Raw genomic sequence first — 15,155 nt, forward strand, 5'->3', positions numbered from 1 at the left:
TGCAGAGAAAAATGATTGTGATGGGCAACGCAACAGTGAAATGAAACCATTGTTGGTCCTCTCACATAAGACACCGGCTTCCAGGAATCTGGTACCTCTACGGGGGCTGCTACAAGGTACAGTTCACATCATGCACTCCTGGGCTTCCTCTGAGTCATCAGCGGTGTATACTGATGTGATGACTGCCAAGTGCTACCACATAACACCCAGAGCGTCAACGGGCCCATGTGAGAAGACGGCAGGGTAGCTGCTGTAGAAGGCGCTCTATGGTTGATCACCACAAAACCAGAGGGGAGGTCACTGAGCAAACCGCCACCTCTCTCGTGTGTTTAAAAGCAAGCCAGGAGGAAGAACAAGCCGCTCTGACCTGGGCAGCCTTCCTGGGAAGATGCCGCTGATCCTGCTCCTTTTAGCCTCTCTGCTGGTTCCTGGGGCAGAGACGGGTAAGTGATCAGCCCTTCCCTCAAGCCCCCACCCCACCCCACAATGGACACTGTATCCTGCTCTGTCTGCATATTCCTGACCCATGGAGCTACCATAAAAACTCCGGATCCCATCGTTAGTCCCACCCCAGGCCCCCAGAGTGATGCAGCATAAGCTATCAACAAGAGAGCAGAGACGTCAGCTCTTAAGAAGTATCAGGGGTGGTGTTCCTCGCTGGGCTCTGTTTGTCATCTGGAGAGGGGGGTTTTCATGGACGTTCATGGCAACGGGTAGGAAACTGGAAAGGAAAACAGATCAAATTTTATTGCAGGGGCCACAGGGGCTGGGCTTCCTTCTGTGTCTGGAAGGTGCTAAATTGTTCTCTTCACCCTTCAGCATGCAATGAAAGCCCAGAGCTCAGCTGATCCTGGAATTAGTGGAACCACTGTCCAAATGGCCTTGTTGGCCTTTGCTCAGGCCCGTCCACCCCAGCCCATTGCTCCAGCATTGTGCTTCTTCATTCTTCTCAGGCCACGGCTGGGACCTTTTTTCTTTTCCAAGTTGAGCCTACATTTCTGCTTCCCAGAAGCCCGCCAACACTAAACCCAGTGATCCTCATGCAATAGTTGCAGGCTACACTCTTATATACCCAATGCACATTTACTGGGTGCTCACTTGATCGGGCTTTCAGAAATAGATTATAACACCACCTAAATCTTTAAACTGTCTTAGCCATTCGAAAGCAGCATTGCCCAGATATCACAGGACTCTTAGAGGTAGGAGAAAGTCACGGAAACTAAGAAAGGTCCTGATGGGAATTCCTGGAAGCGCTGATTCTTTGTGGTGCCTAAGACAGTTGTGAGCCCCTCCAGTTTTACGCAGAAGAAAGACTGCAGACCAAGGACTGCTTTCCCCTGGTTCAGAGAAGGAGGTTGAAGCGCTAGGCCCAGCCACCCCAGCCAGGCTTGCAAAGGATCAGAAGTGCTGGAGTCGTCCAGCAGAGGCCTTCCAGGGGACGCAGGGGTGTGCACCAAAGACCAGATTTCTCTTTCAGGGGGGATCATCGGGGGACATGAGGTGAAGAAACATTCACGTCCATACATGGCATTTCTTCAATTCTCGAGAGTAAGAAATAAACTGGAAATATGTGGTGGTTTTCTGATCCGAGATAACTTTGTGCTGACAGCCGCTCACTGCTCAGGAAGGTGAGGATCCACAAACAGCCCACTCTCCCATTGCCATCCCTACCCTCCTCCAAAGGCTTCCTCATAACACAGGAAGATAGGGGTGGGGGCGGTCAGGGGAGATGCCGGAGACTGAGAAAGCGATCAGAGCGTTTTGTAAAGAGAGGAGCAGGTTTATGGCGGAGGTTTTGCTGAAGGAATAGAGCCTCACCTGGCCAATCTGATTGTATTTACAGCGAGGAGCATGCCTTTGGGGTCAAAATAAAAGCAAAGACAATCTGATCTGTTTCCTGGGGCGTAACTGGTCTCTGAGAAACACCACTGAGTCCCGCATCGCACTGGGGTGATGAGATGCAGAGGCCACAGTGCGCTCAAATGAGACCCTCCTGTCTCCTCCGTTTCCCATCAGCTAGGGTGCTGCTTGACCTTGGCTACCACTTATCCTTCCCAGCCTCGGGCCAACAGCTTCTGTGACTCCCTCTGTCCCATTCTGCTCTCTGTGCAGCTTCATCAATGTCACCCTGGGGGCCCACAACATCCAAGCACCAGAAAAGACCCAGCAGCACATCGCGGTGAAACAACGATTCACCCACCCGGGTTATGCTCGGGGCACTTTGTCCAACGACATCATGCTGCTACAGGTGAGGTGCACATCTCTGCCCCTCCCTGCGCCCCCAGGGCCAGGAAGTTTCTCCTCCCACCATGACCTTTGTCCTTGCCCCCCTTCCCACTCTGGCGGCTTGACTGGTCCCAACGCCTTAGAGGATGAGGAATACAGTACAGTGCACCCGCCTCTTCCGAATCAGCACGCTATTGTTCACTGGGATTTTCTTTTCTCTCCCCAACAGCTTGAGACCAAAGCCAAACTGACCAGAGCTGTGCGCCTACTCAAACTACCCCGGAAACCCACCGGAGTAAAGCCAGGGCAGGTGTGCAGCGTGGCTGGCTGGGGCAAGACGTCACTGAGCCAATCAACGACCACGCTGCATGAAGTAAAGCTGATTGTTCAGCAGGATAAGGAGTGTGAGTCCTGCTTCCCCTCCCGGTACAACAGTTCCACTCAGCTGTGCGTAGGAGACCTGAAGAAAAACATGGCCTCCTTTAAGGTGAGGGTTAGCAACTGCAGAGACTGGCTCTGCGGGGATGGAGTTGGAGGGAAGGCCTGAGACTAGGAGACCCAATGCATGAGGGGACTCTTCACCCAGTAGTCTGTGACATATTTCCTGGTGAAAAAAGAGTGGGTGGCAAACTCAATTAGAGTCGCTAGGATCTCTGCTGGCCTGTCAACCGTGCCTCTGAAAAGGTACACTCTTCCAGGATGAACTTCCAACCCCCTGCCCACCCATAAAATGCCCTTGGATGGTGCTAACAATCTGCACTCAGCTACTAACCCAAAGCTTGATGGTTCAAGCCCACCCAGAGGTGTCTTTAAAGACACCTTATTAGGGTAAGAAACCCCAATGAAGCAGCTCTACTCTGTCACATATGGGATTGCCAGGAGACTAGCTATGTGGCTAACTTTTTGCTGCTGTTGCTATTGGTGTTTTTGTTTGTTTGCTTGTTCGCTTTTGAGTACGTGAAGGAGTATCCCACCACAGACCACACACACTAGAAAGAGTTCACCCCCGGCATAAAGTAATTAAAAACAAGCAGCCACACAAGAACCGGCAGCCAACTTGGTTAATGCCATGTCCTTCAAGCGTGGTTCATTCACACTCGCCTACCTGTTTCCAAAAGCCCCACAGTCCATTATAGGGGCAGGGTCCTAGAAGTGGGAGCAGTTAGGCCGCAGCCTGGGGTGTGGTGAAGCAATGTTCAAGATCAGAGCTTAACCTTCTCCCGGAGTATGGCGCTTGCCGAGGCAACAGAATCAGAGGACTAATGTCATGTCTGCCCCCTCTCTGTCCACAGGGGGACTCTGGGGGACCCCTCGTCTGCAAGAACATGGCTCAGGGCATTGTGTCCTATGGACACCCTCAAGGAACCCCTCCACGAGCCTTTACCAAAATCACGAGCTACCTGTCCTGGATAAAGGAAACCATAGAACACAACCAGCTGCAGGACTCCAAACAAACTCCTCTGCGGCTGCCATTTTTTCTCTCTGCTCCGCCAGCAGCTTAATAAAGGTGTCTTAGCTGAAATGAAAGGGTTAGTGTCCTATTTATTCATTGGCCTTCTTTCAAAGCCACGGCCTTCCAACTCATGGCTATAATTCTCCTCTGTGTCCTCTTCTCCCCACCACCTTCCCAAATCCTTGCAAAATGGTTATCCAGCTTCTTCATAACACTCCTCTATCCCCAGAGCCTGCTCGTCTGCAAGACGGAAGCCTTACGAGGAAACAACCCTTTCTGATCTTGAACTCAGATGGACTTGCTACCTCCTTCTGTGCTACATGGTAGAGAGGCAAAAGGTGTCCAATGGGACCCAGGTGGAGTTTGGAGCTCAGGGAAGAGCAGAAACAGGGTATTTCTCTCCCACAGCCAGGAAAGTTGGCATCTTTGGAAAGAAGGGTCCCTGAGAAACTCCTATTTCTCCCTTTGGTTTAGTTTCCTTCATTCCCTTCTCTGCCAGGCCCAACTCAGCGCCCCAATCTCCTGGACACCCTTCTCCTCTTTCCCCATTTACAACAGAGACTTCTCCGAATCCACCCCAGTCTATCCCTTCCACAACACAGTTATCTGAGCTGGTGCATTCCCTGCCTCACCACCTAGGACACTCAGGACCATGTCTGAATTGTAGCAGGGCCTCACCACTGGGTTGCTGGTCAGCTCGCACCCTAGCAAAGAAAAGCCTCAAGGGCATGTGTCAGGCTGGGCCTTGTGTGGACAGAGATGCTGGTCTCCCTCTCTAGAACACTCGGCCCCAACTCTCACCTAGACTGGACCAACACACCCCATCCAATTCAACATCTAACTCAGTGTCTCCCATCAGCTGAGTCTGCTTGATCACTCACTAGCCTGAGTCCCTTTCAGCCTGCCTCTCTAGGTTACTGCTGGCCTTTAGGTTAACACTCCTGACTGATAGCATGGACTAAATCAACCTTGTGAATTAGAAAGGGCTCCTCTCTGCAGAAGGTCAAGAAAGCACTAGTTTTGCGAGCAATCAACCAACAAATACACAAGGAACACCTACAAAGTGCTAAGCATTAGAGTGTGTTGAATAAGACTGTGTTGAGTACTTTCATTGAAATTGTCTTCTGCCTCTCCCTTCTCCCACATGAGTCCATGTGGCCTAGATCTATGTAGACAACCCATAGAAATAGAACTATTTTCATTTTATCTTTTATTGCTGGTTACAGTTTACATGAATCATCACATGTGACTCAAGAACAACAGTCTATGGATTAGGAAATTATTGTGGTTTCTATATGTGAAGTTTCCAAACTGTGTCCACTGATGCAACTTCACCTAGAGGAGAATGTAGGCATAAATATAATTGTACAGATTCAAATTATAAGGGGAAAAACATTTACACATTTTCCTGAAAGCATTTGAGTCTGAGTCTAAACACTCCTATTAGGCTTGTCAGAAACGTAGTTCCAATTATTATTGACAGTTCTTTCTTGTACAGCATCAAACTAGAATCAGGTCAGGTACAATGGAGATGGAATCTAATGTTTAGATTAGTTTAATGGTTACTGATATATCCTGAATTTCCAGGAATATCTTGACTTCTCAGTGCTGGAAGGTCTGGCTTGGGTACCACCCAGAGAATATGTGGTAACTTTTCCTGAATATGAGTCTCCCTGTGTTTGAGATCCTTTACCAGGTATAACCAGAAGCTGTCTCCCAGGAGGTCTGGGGAGCTTAAAGTAAGCTCCATCCCTGTGCTAATGCCTCCCTGCTGCCAATTCACAACTGTATGCTCTTTTGTGACATGAAGTAAATATTTCTCTCTGGATCTGTGTAATCCAGAAAGGCATGCTTTCCCAGACTTATTATCCACAAAGCATCCTGTTGTACAATCTTTTACAAAATGAAAGAAATATGTACCTGGATCTAAGACATAACAAGACCTGGTACCCAAGACTTCCAGGGCAAGATGGCTGACTGAACACACACAGGTCAAGCCCTCTACAATCAAGAGAACATACACATCAAAGAAAGACCAGTTAGCTTATGATCTCAGAGGATGGCTTGAAAGCTAGGTAAATAGAAACTTCATATTCTAGAAGCTGGGGAACAAGTAGAGAAAAGAGTTAAGATTCGTAAGGCTCCAGTTCTCCCTCAGCACCTTCAGCCTCATCTAGCGTCAGAAGATGAGACCAGAACAGAAGAGAAAATAACCATCCAGGAAGCTGAGAAAACCCCAAACAGGATAGATCCCCAAAGAAAAACAAATTGACATGCCACAGTTAAACTTTACAATATCAAGAACAAGACAGAATCCTGGGAGCAACTAGAGAAAAAAATAATAGTCACCAACAAAGGAAAACCAATCAGAATAAGCTCAGATTTTTTCAGCAGGAACCACTCAGGCAAGAAGACAATGGAATCACATATATAAAGCCCTGAAAGAAAAAAAATGCCAGCCAAGAATCTTCTATGCAACAAAATTATCACTCAAATATGAGGGAGAACCTGGTTCCTTGATTGAGAAAGACAAAAAAGAAAAGAAAAATGCAGAAAGCAAATCGGAAAGTATTATAGAAAACTTGCCTCACTATATAAGACAAAGCCTAGACTGCAGCCCAGGTCCCCTGGCCATCAAGCCAGCCAGAGATCTTAAAATATCTCCTAACACCTACCCTATGATGAGTCCCTGGCATCCCTGGATAAGAAATGAGCTTCCACTCAGACACCTTCCTCAAGATAAAGACAGCCTCCTCTAGCTGTCATTCTGTAACAATTACTCAAAACGCGCCATTAGTAAGATAAAATCTACTCATAGGTATGTGTAGGTGAACTCAGAGGCAAATAAGAATTTTAAACATACTGATTCCACCTAAATTTCTTTGTCTCTGGAAGTAACACCTTTCCTCTGTTTGAGGAAACAAGGAATTGCCTGTATTCATGGAAAATGGCTGTTTTTGTTGCTATATACCCTGAAGTTGGTTCTATACCCCTATGTACAAGAGAAGAAGAAGGAAAAATATATATCTGCCAACTAGATCAGTATCCTCACAATTATTATTATGACCATGCCCATTATTGCAGCCATTGTGCCAATCCATCTCATTGAAGATCTTCCTCTTTTTCACCGACCCTCTACTTTACCACGCCTGGTGCCCTGCTTCCAGGGGTTGCTCTCTCCTGATAATGTATCCAAAGCACAGGAGATGAAGTCTTACCAGCCAACTTCTAAGGAGCATTCTGATGATTCTTCCTCCAAGGCAGATTTTTTTTTTTGGTTCTTCTGGAAGACCATGGTAATTTCGACACAATAATTCAAGTGTATCAATTCTTCTCAGGTCTTCCTTGTTCATTTCCCAGTTTCCACATGCATGTAAGGCTATTTAAAACACCATGGCTTGCATTGGAAACACCTTAGTCCTTAAAGTGGCATCATTGCTCTTTAATATTTGTTTTAATCATTTTAGTGGGGGGCTCTTACAAATCTTATAACAATCCATAATTCAATTGTTTAAGGACACTTGTACATATGTTGCCATCAACATTTCCTAAACTTTTTCTTTCTACTTGAGCCCTTGGTATCAGCTCCTCTTTTATTCCCTCCCTCCCTCATGAATCCTTGATCAGCTATATATTATTATTGGATTTTTTTTTCATGTCTTACACTGTCCATTGTCTCCCTTCACCCACATTTCTGCTATCCATCCCCCTTGGGGAAGAGGACTATATATCCAACCTTGTGATGGGTTCCCCCTTTCTTCCCCTCCCCCACCATCCCCTTACTCTCATGATATTGCTACTCCCACTACTGTTCTGGAGGGTTTTATCTGTCCTGAATTCCATGTGTTAAGAGTTCTTATCTGTATCAATGTGTGTACCTCAGTCTGTCCAGATTTGTAAAGTAGAACTAGGTCATGGTATTTGGGGGGTGGGGGAACATTCAGGAACTAGAGGAATGATGTGTGTTTCGTCAGTGCTATACTGCACCGTGGTTGAATTGTCCCTTCCTTGTAACCCTCTGTAGAGAGATGTACAACTGTCTACAGATGGGCTGTGGGTCCCCACTGCAACCCTCCTGTTTAGCGTCGATATAAGTGTTTGTTTTGTATCTTTTGATACCTGATACCTGATCCCATGGACACCTCATGATCACACAGGCTGGTGTGCCTCTTTCATGTGGACTTATTTGCTTCCCTGCTTATTTAACTGCTTATTTGACTTCAAGCCTTTGAGACCCCAGATGTTATATCTTTTGAAAGTCAGACACCATCCACTTTCTTCACCACATTTGCCTGTGTATCTATTCTGTCTTCAGTGATCCTGTTGGGAAGGTGAGATTCAAAGAGTGCCAGGTTACTAGAACAAGTGTTCTTGTGTTTAGTGAGGCCTCGAGTAGAGGCCCAAAGTCCATCTGCTATCTTAATACTTAACATATACATCTATGTACATTGGCCCCTATCCCTTTCATTATAAATTAATATGTTTACATATGTGCATGTCCATTGCTATACCTCTATAAATAGCTTTTGCCCCCTACTTCTTTCCTCTATTTCCTTTCACCTTCCTCCACTCCTTAATATTTTAAAGAGATCTTGTGAAGCAGATTTGCCCAATGCAATATGTCATTTGATTTCTTGACTGCTGCTTTCTTGAGTGATGATTATGCATGCAAATAAAATTAAATCTTTGGCATCTTCCATCTTTTCTAGGTGTATCATGATATCTATTGGTCTGTTTATGAGTATTTTTATTTTCTTTACATTAAGTTGTAATTCATACTGTGATCTTTATCAGTAAGTGATTCAAGTCTTTGGTTTCAGCAAGCAAGATTGTGTCAGCTGCATTGCACGATGCAACAGTCTTCCTCATGTAGTCCAGCTTCTTTGAATACTTGCTCAGCATACAGATTAAATGATGTAGTGCAAAGATACAAACTTGAGGCATATCTTTCCAGATTCTAAACCATGCAATTCCTCCTAGTTCTAGTCTAACAGTTGCCTCTTGGTTTATAAACAGTTTCCACATGAGCACAATTAAGTGTTCTGAAATACCCATTCTTCTCAACGTTTTCCATAATTTGTTATTACCCATACAGTAGAATGCCTTCCCAGGGTCAATAAAACATATATATATATATTTCTGGTATTCTCTACTTTCAACCATGATCTGCCTGATTTCAGCAATGGAATAATTCATTGCACATCCTCTTCTAAATCCAGCTTGAATTAAATCCAGCTTGAATTTCTGGCAACATGCTGAGGATATGCTGCAGCATCAGGTTTTTTGTTTTTTTAATTATCTTCCTAAAAAATTTACTTGCATGTAATTTTAATTATTTTGTTTGATAACTTCTGCATTCTGTTGGATCATCTTTCTTTGAAATGGGCCCAAATATGGGTTTTTGACCAGGTGACTCTCTTCCAAATTTCTTGGTATGGAATAGTCAGTGTTATAGTCAGTGGTTTCCAGAGCTTCATTAAATTTTTGAAACATTTCTACTGGTATTCCATAAATTTCTGGAGCCTTAAAGTGCAGTTTGAACATTTCCTTTCAATACCATAAATTCATGATCACACGCACTCTCCTGAGATATTTTAATAGTGTCCAATTACTTTTGGTACTGTGACTCTGTATTCCTCCCATTTTCTTTGGAAATTTCCCGAATTGTTCAATATTTTGCTCATGGAGTCCTCCAATATTGCAACTCGAGGCTTTAGAGATTTTTTTATTCAATTATTTCAGCTTGTGGTAAGATGAGCTTATTCTTCCTTTATGATTTCCTTATATCAGATAGTTTCATATTTCATTATACTTTATATTGTGGATAAGTTATTCAATTTTGATATTCTAAAAACATTAACAGTCTGTGATTCAGCAATTCTGCTGAAGAGTTAGCCTGTGATAAAATCAGAATATATATAATCAGAATATGTATAAAATGAAAGGGAGAAGGCTTCAAGATGACACCCAGGTAAGCAGCCCACTTGGGAGCTTCGGTGAGTCTGGTGTCTGGGAGGTCAAGTGGAAGTGTTCTGGTGAGTGGAAAAATCCCCATGTGGGGCCTTCCCTGTCCAGGAGGTGGCCCTGCCCCATATCTACCTTGTTCCAAGCCCCAGAGATCTGGGTCCATATACCAGGGATTTCCCACTGGATGTACGACCTCTGTGTACCTCGGTCACCACCAGTCAGTGCCACCCACCCCACCCCCTGGCCTGGTTGCCACTCCAGGAACTGGACAGCTATCGTGTAGAGCTCCCCAAGAATGGACCTGACCACCACATAGCAACTGTCCACTCTGGGCTCCCACCCAGGGGAGCTGCACCCATCTCCCATGGTTCCCTTCCCTCCATGAGGCTAGGCGGCAATTCTGCCTGCAAGCTCTGGTCCCTCCCTGAAGCCACCCAGGGCCCCAGGACCTAACCTGCGGCAAGTTTGATCGCCTGCAGCTGAGGGCACCAACCATCAGTACCTGGGTCACTTCCACCCCTACACGGTCAAGGGGGCAAAGCCCCCTCTACTTCCAAGGCACCTCAACTCATCACAGCCCCAGCCTCTCCCTGTCCACATAGAGTGGTGCCCATACTTCCCACCCACCATTTGCCCAGTACTGTAGCTTTGGTGACCCCCACACCTCCAAGCCCAGTGCGCTGTACCATACCCTACCTCAGCCTGAGCCACAAGGAGTCGGAGTCATGGCAGGGGCCTTGCAGGCTGCCATGCGCCACCTCACCGGGAGCCACGCCTGGAGCCACGGGAAGTCACAGACCTGATCCTTGCAGGACCAGAGTCCAGAGCCACAGGGAGTCACAGACAGGGTCCTTGCAGGCCCACTCAGCCAGCACCCAGCCCCCGGGGGCTTGGCTAGGCACTGCATGGATCTATCCCAGCTCAGGGATCATGATGCCCCATCCCCTCCCAACGCACACAGCAAGTGGAACAGTGGAGAGTGCATCCCTGGTCCAGAGGGCATCCTTCCCCCAAATCTAGCCTAGCTCCAGAACCCAAGGGACCAGTGACCCAGTTCTGGGAGCTCCCCAGCTCATACCGGTCACACCACCTTAGACCCCAACGGGGCCACCACCCACCTATTGGCTCCCTACAGCCTTTTCACTGTACCGGGAGCTATCCATCAGTCAAACTGAGTTCCCCACAGTTGTCCCCACCGGTGCTCGCAACGTCTCACTGTTGACCACTGAGTCACCAAGGCACCTGCCTACACAGCAACCTGACCCACCTCCATCGTAGCCAACAGGCAGCCCTTGAAAACAACGTTGCCAGTCACACAGAGAAAGAACGCAGGGCCTCTGGGTCTCCCAGAAATACGGTGCCCACCTCTTCGAAGTCATCACATAAAAACATCGTACCGCATCACTCCCAACAAGAAAACAAGAAAGACAAACCACAACAGCAGCGCTAACAACACTCAAAGAAGAATCTGACGTGGATCTGCCACAAAAAGAAATTTTCAGAAGGCTGCTTGGAGTAATAGAGGAGATGAGGGGAGCTACACAGACTAAGGATGCAATGATAGAGGGATGAAGTCCACGATAGAGGGATGAAGTCCACAATAGAGAGATGAAGTCCACGATAGAAGGATGAAGTCCACGATAGAGGGATGAAGTCCACGATAGAAGGATGAAGTCCACGATAGAGGGATGAAGTCCACGATAGAGGGATGAAGTCCACGATAGAGGGATGAAGTCCATGCACCAAAGGGAAAGACAGGAGCTAACGGATGAAGTAGCAGAAGCTGCACACAAGATCACAGATCTCCTAACAGACTAGAGGAGGCTAACCGTAACAGTGATCTTGAAGACAATCAGGCAGACCTCAGCAAATGAGAAAGACACTCAAACAAGATAATAAAAGAGATGGAAGAAAACCTGAGATCAGGTGACAGATGCTATGAGGAAAAACATCCGAATTATTGACAGCTAAACTAACAAGGGAATTTCTGGACGAAAATTTCCCCACCCTAATTAATGAGAATCAATCACTCATACAGGAAGCAGAGAGGACACCAATTAGACTAAGCCTCAGGAAGAACTCACCAAGGCATATAATAGTTAAATTACCCAACATTGAGGAAAAAGAGAAAATCTTAAGAGCAGCAAGAGAAAGGAAGGCAGTCACATACAACGGCTCTCAGGTAAGAATATGCTCACACCTATCAACAGAAACCATGAAGAGGAGGAGAGAGTAGACTAATATCTTCCAAAAGCTTAAAGAAAAAAATGCCTCCCCTAGAATCCTTTACCCTGCCAAGTTATCTATTAAGATAGGAGGGCTAAGGGTCTTCCAGGACAAGGAAAAACTTAAAGAATACACTGCAAGACACCCAACCTATGGAAGATCCTTGCTGATTCACTATGGCCAGAAGACCAACATCCACCAAGCACAAACAGGAGAACACCATATAGTCCAAATCCAACCAGAAGCCAATGAGCTGATAACAATCCCCAAGATAACCTGGCCTCGGAGAGGAAAGAAGGCAATAAAGAAGCCCCCTCCAGAGACACAGCACAGTGCTAAGAAGGGTGATAGGAAAACACCCAAAACAAAAGACTTGAGATGTCAGCAATGAATCCACAAATCATGATAATAACTCCAAATGTCAACGACCTTAACTCCTACACTAAAGTTAAAAAATAAAAAATAAAAAGTTAAAAAATAAAAGTTTCCAGGAAACACATATTAAGCTTGCAGACAAGAATAAAGTAAGAATAAAAGGCTGGAGGAATATATCCCAGGCAAACGGCAGCGCAAAAAAAGCAGGAGTCACAATCCTAATCTCAGACAAAATTGATCTCCAGGTTCAAACCATAAAAAGAGATAAGGAGGGGCACTATATAATGCTCAAAGGATCACTTTACCAGGGACCAGTGAGCATAATGAATATATATGCACCAAATGAGAGACCCACGAAATTTGTCAAACAAACTATACAAAACATGAAAAAAGATATCACAGATTCTACAATTACAGTAGGTGACTTTAATACACTGCTTTCAGAGAAAGATAGATCATTGGGAAGGAAACTCAGCAAATAGACTATAGAGCTAAACACTACAACTAGGGAACTAGATCTGATAGACATATTTAGGGCTTTCCATCCAAATGCAAAAAAAATCATTCTTCTCAAGCGTGTATGGCTCATTTTCTAAAATAGACCACATGCAGGGACACAAGTAAAGCCTGAATAAATTCAAACACATAGAGATTACACAGACGTCCTTCTCAGATCACCATGCCATGAAGCTGGAGATCAATCAAAGGACGACCAGAAAAACAAAGTCAAATAATTGGAAGATGAATAATGATCTGCTGTGGCATGAGTGGGTACTGACCCAGATTAGAGAGGAAACATTAGCTTCAGAAATTTTCTAGAAGCTAATGAGAATGAGGATACAATGTATCATAGGATACTGCAAAAGCAGTCATCAGAGGTAGCTTGATTGCAATAGGAGCATATATGAAAAAGAAAGAGAGGAGAAGGAAAAGGAAGAAGCCCAGAATTAGCAAAGAATTCCTCAAGAAGAAGGACAAAGTTGGAGGGCTTGCTTTACACAGTCACAGTGGTCAAAGCAGTGTCATACTGGCATAATGACAGATACATAGACCAATGGAAAAGAACAGAAAACCCAGAAATAAAACCATCAGCATATAGACAACTGATCTTCGACAATGGCGCCCCAAAGCATCAAGTGGTGCTGTATTTAACAAGGGGTGCTGTAAACAATGGAAATCCACATGTAGAAGAATGAAACAGGATGTCTACCTGACCCCATGCACAAGAACAAATTCAAGGTGATCACGGACCTAGAAGTAAAACCCCAAACCATCAAGACCATTAGCGAAGGAATCGGGACAAACCTAAGAACCTTGGCCCAGGGAAGACAAACGCTAATGCAATAGGGCGGGGCACACACACAGTGGAATCTGAAATTGACAAGTGGAATTTACTAAGGAAAAAACACCTGTGTGCTCAAAAGACTTTACCAAGAGGGTAACAAGGCAACCCACAGACTGGGAGAGGATTTTTAGCAACAACACAACAGACAAAGGGCTTATTACAAAAATCTGCAATATCCTCCTTGCCTACAAAAATAGGGAACCAGTTAACCCCTTGAAGAAGTGGGCAAAAGAACTGAAAAGAAGTTTCACTAGTGAGGAGACCCATATGCCCAATAAACATATGAGAAACTGTTCCCGATCACGAGCCATCATAGAAATGAAAGTGAAAGCAATCTTTGAGGCTAGACCAAGTCAGAAAATCAGAGAGCAACAAATGTTGGAGGGGATGTGGTGAGATAGGAACTTTTCTACATTGCTTGTGGTCTTGTAGATAAGTATAGCCACTATGGAAAGCGATCTGGCGATACTTTAAAAAGTGGAAATTGATCCACCTGATGACCCAGCCATCCCTCGACTGGGCATATTCTCAGAACAGGTAAGAAATAAACCACGACCAGTCGTATGTGCTCCAATATTTATAGCGGCACAGTTCACAATTGCAAAGAGTTGGAAACAACCTAAAATTTCATCAGTAGATGAGGGGATCTGTAAACTCTGGCACATACACACAATGGAGTACTACATACCACTAAAAAGCACTGGTGAGCACATGAAATACGTCTTTTCATGGGAAGAGTTGGAGGAAATGATGCTAAGTGAAGTCAGCCAATCCCAAAAGTACAGCATGAGCGCCCTGAGGTAAGTATAATCAGCACGGTAGGTATAGAAGAAGAACCAGCTATATCACAACATTCAGGTTGAGATGTAGGGAGTCAGGAAGTTGGACCAAACCCAAGGAGATAGATGTTGGTCCAACACAAAAATGGGAAAAGGAGGGAGGGGGGAGGGAAAAAAGCGGGGGCAAAAGTGAAATAATGACGGAGGGAGCAGGGCACTAACCCACCCAAGGGGGGAGTCCTGGTCTTGTCTTCACAGAACTGGGAGTAGGCATGCAGACTCTATCACAATGCATCAAACCGTGAGGACAACGTGGCCACGTGGAAGAATGCATGAAAAGAGAGAGCTGCAGGGCTGGCCCCCACCGCAGCTAAACTGACTCCCTCCCTGGAAGCGGGTGTGGCAGAGAGCAGAACTGAACCTACAGGTTGGGGAGAGGGGCCAGCATGCCACACCTACACAGAAGCAGACCAGGAGTGAGGAAGAGAAAGAGAGAGCCGGCCTGGGCCCCACACTGGCATACCAGGCCTGGAGGATGACCTCCCTGTGGGGAGCTCATGGGACACAGAAGGGACTGGGTGGCTGACAACAGCATGTGCCACATTGTCCCCTTACTGGAGCAGATTGGGAGAGGACATTTCTGGGGTCCCATGGTGGAGAGGTAGTGTGGTCTGAACCCCCCACAGCAGAGCAAACCAAGAAGGGAGCAGACCAGACCAGCAGCTGGAGCAAAACAGTTACAAAGCCCCGGAGGAGCCCCCAAGGTGGGGCTCCAGGTCGGGAG

At 45.9% G+C, this 15,155-nt stretch overlaps 1 protein-coding gene across 1 annotated transcript; it reads left to right on the forward strand.

Annotated features, from left to right (window-relative positions):
- The first annotated feature begins 367 nt into the window (after positions 1 to 367).
- LOC101641583 (granzyme B(G,H)-like) lies at positions 368 to 3,728 on the forward strand. Its single transcript, XM_004698926.4, has 5 exons — positions 368 to 443; positions 1,478 to 1,628; positions 2,113 to 2,248; positions 2,456 to 2,713; positions 3,519 to 3,728. The coding sequence occupies exons 1-5, from the start codon at positions 389 to 391 to the stop codon at positions 3,726 to 3,728; spliced, it is 810 nt and encodes a 269-aa protein (XP_004698983.1). The 5' UTR covers positions 368 to 388.
- The last annotated feature ends 11,427 nt before the right edge of the window (positions 3,729 to 15,155 follow it).

The sequence above is a fragment of the Echinops telfairi genome, unplaced genomic scaffold, assembly GCF_000313985.2.
Source record: "Echinops telfairi isolate 266 unplaced genomic scaffold, ASM31398v2 ScPeMD7_18;HRSCAF=68, whole genome shotgun sequence".
NCBI classification, from domain to species: domain Eukaryota; kingdom Metazoa; phylum Chordata; class Mammalia; order Afrosoricida; family Tenrecidae; genus Echinops; species Echinops telfairi.

Coding starts and splice junctions, on each gene's coding strand:
- LOC101641583 (XM_004698926.4), top strand. CDS start 389: ATGCCGCTGATCCTGCTCCTTTTAGCCTCTCTGCTGGTTCCTGGGGCA. Junction 444..1,477: donor GGTTCCTGGGGCAGAGACGG/GTAAGTGATCAG, acceptor TTTCTCTTTCAG/GGGGGATCATCGGGGGACAT. Junction 2,714..3,518: donor AAAACATGGCCTCCTTTAAG/GTGAGGGTTAGC, acceptor CTCTGTCCACAG/GGGGACTCTGGGGGACCCCT.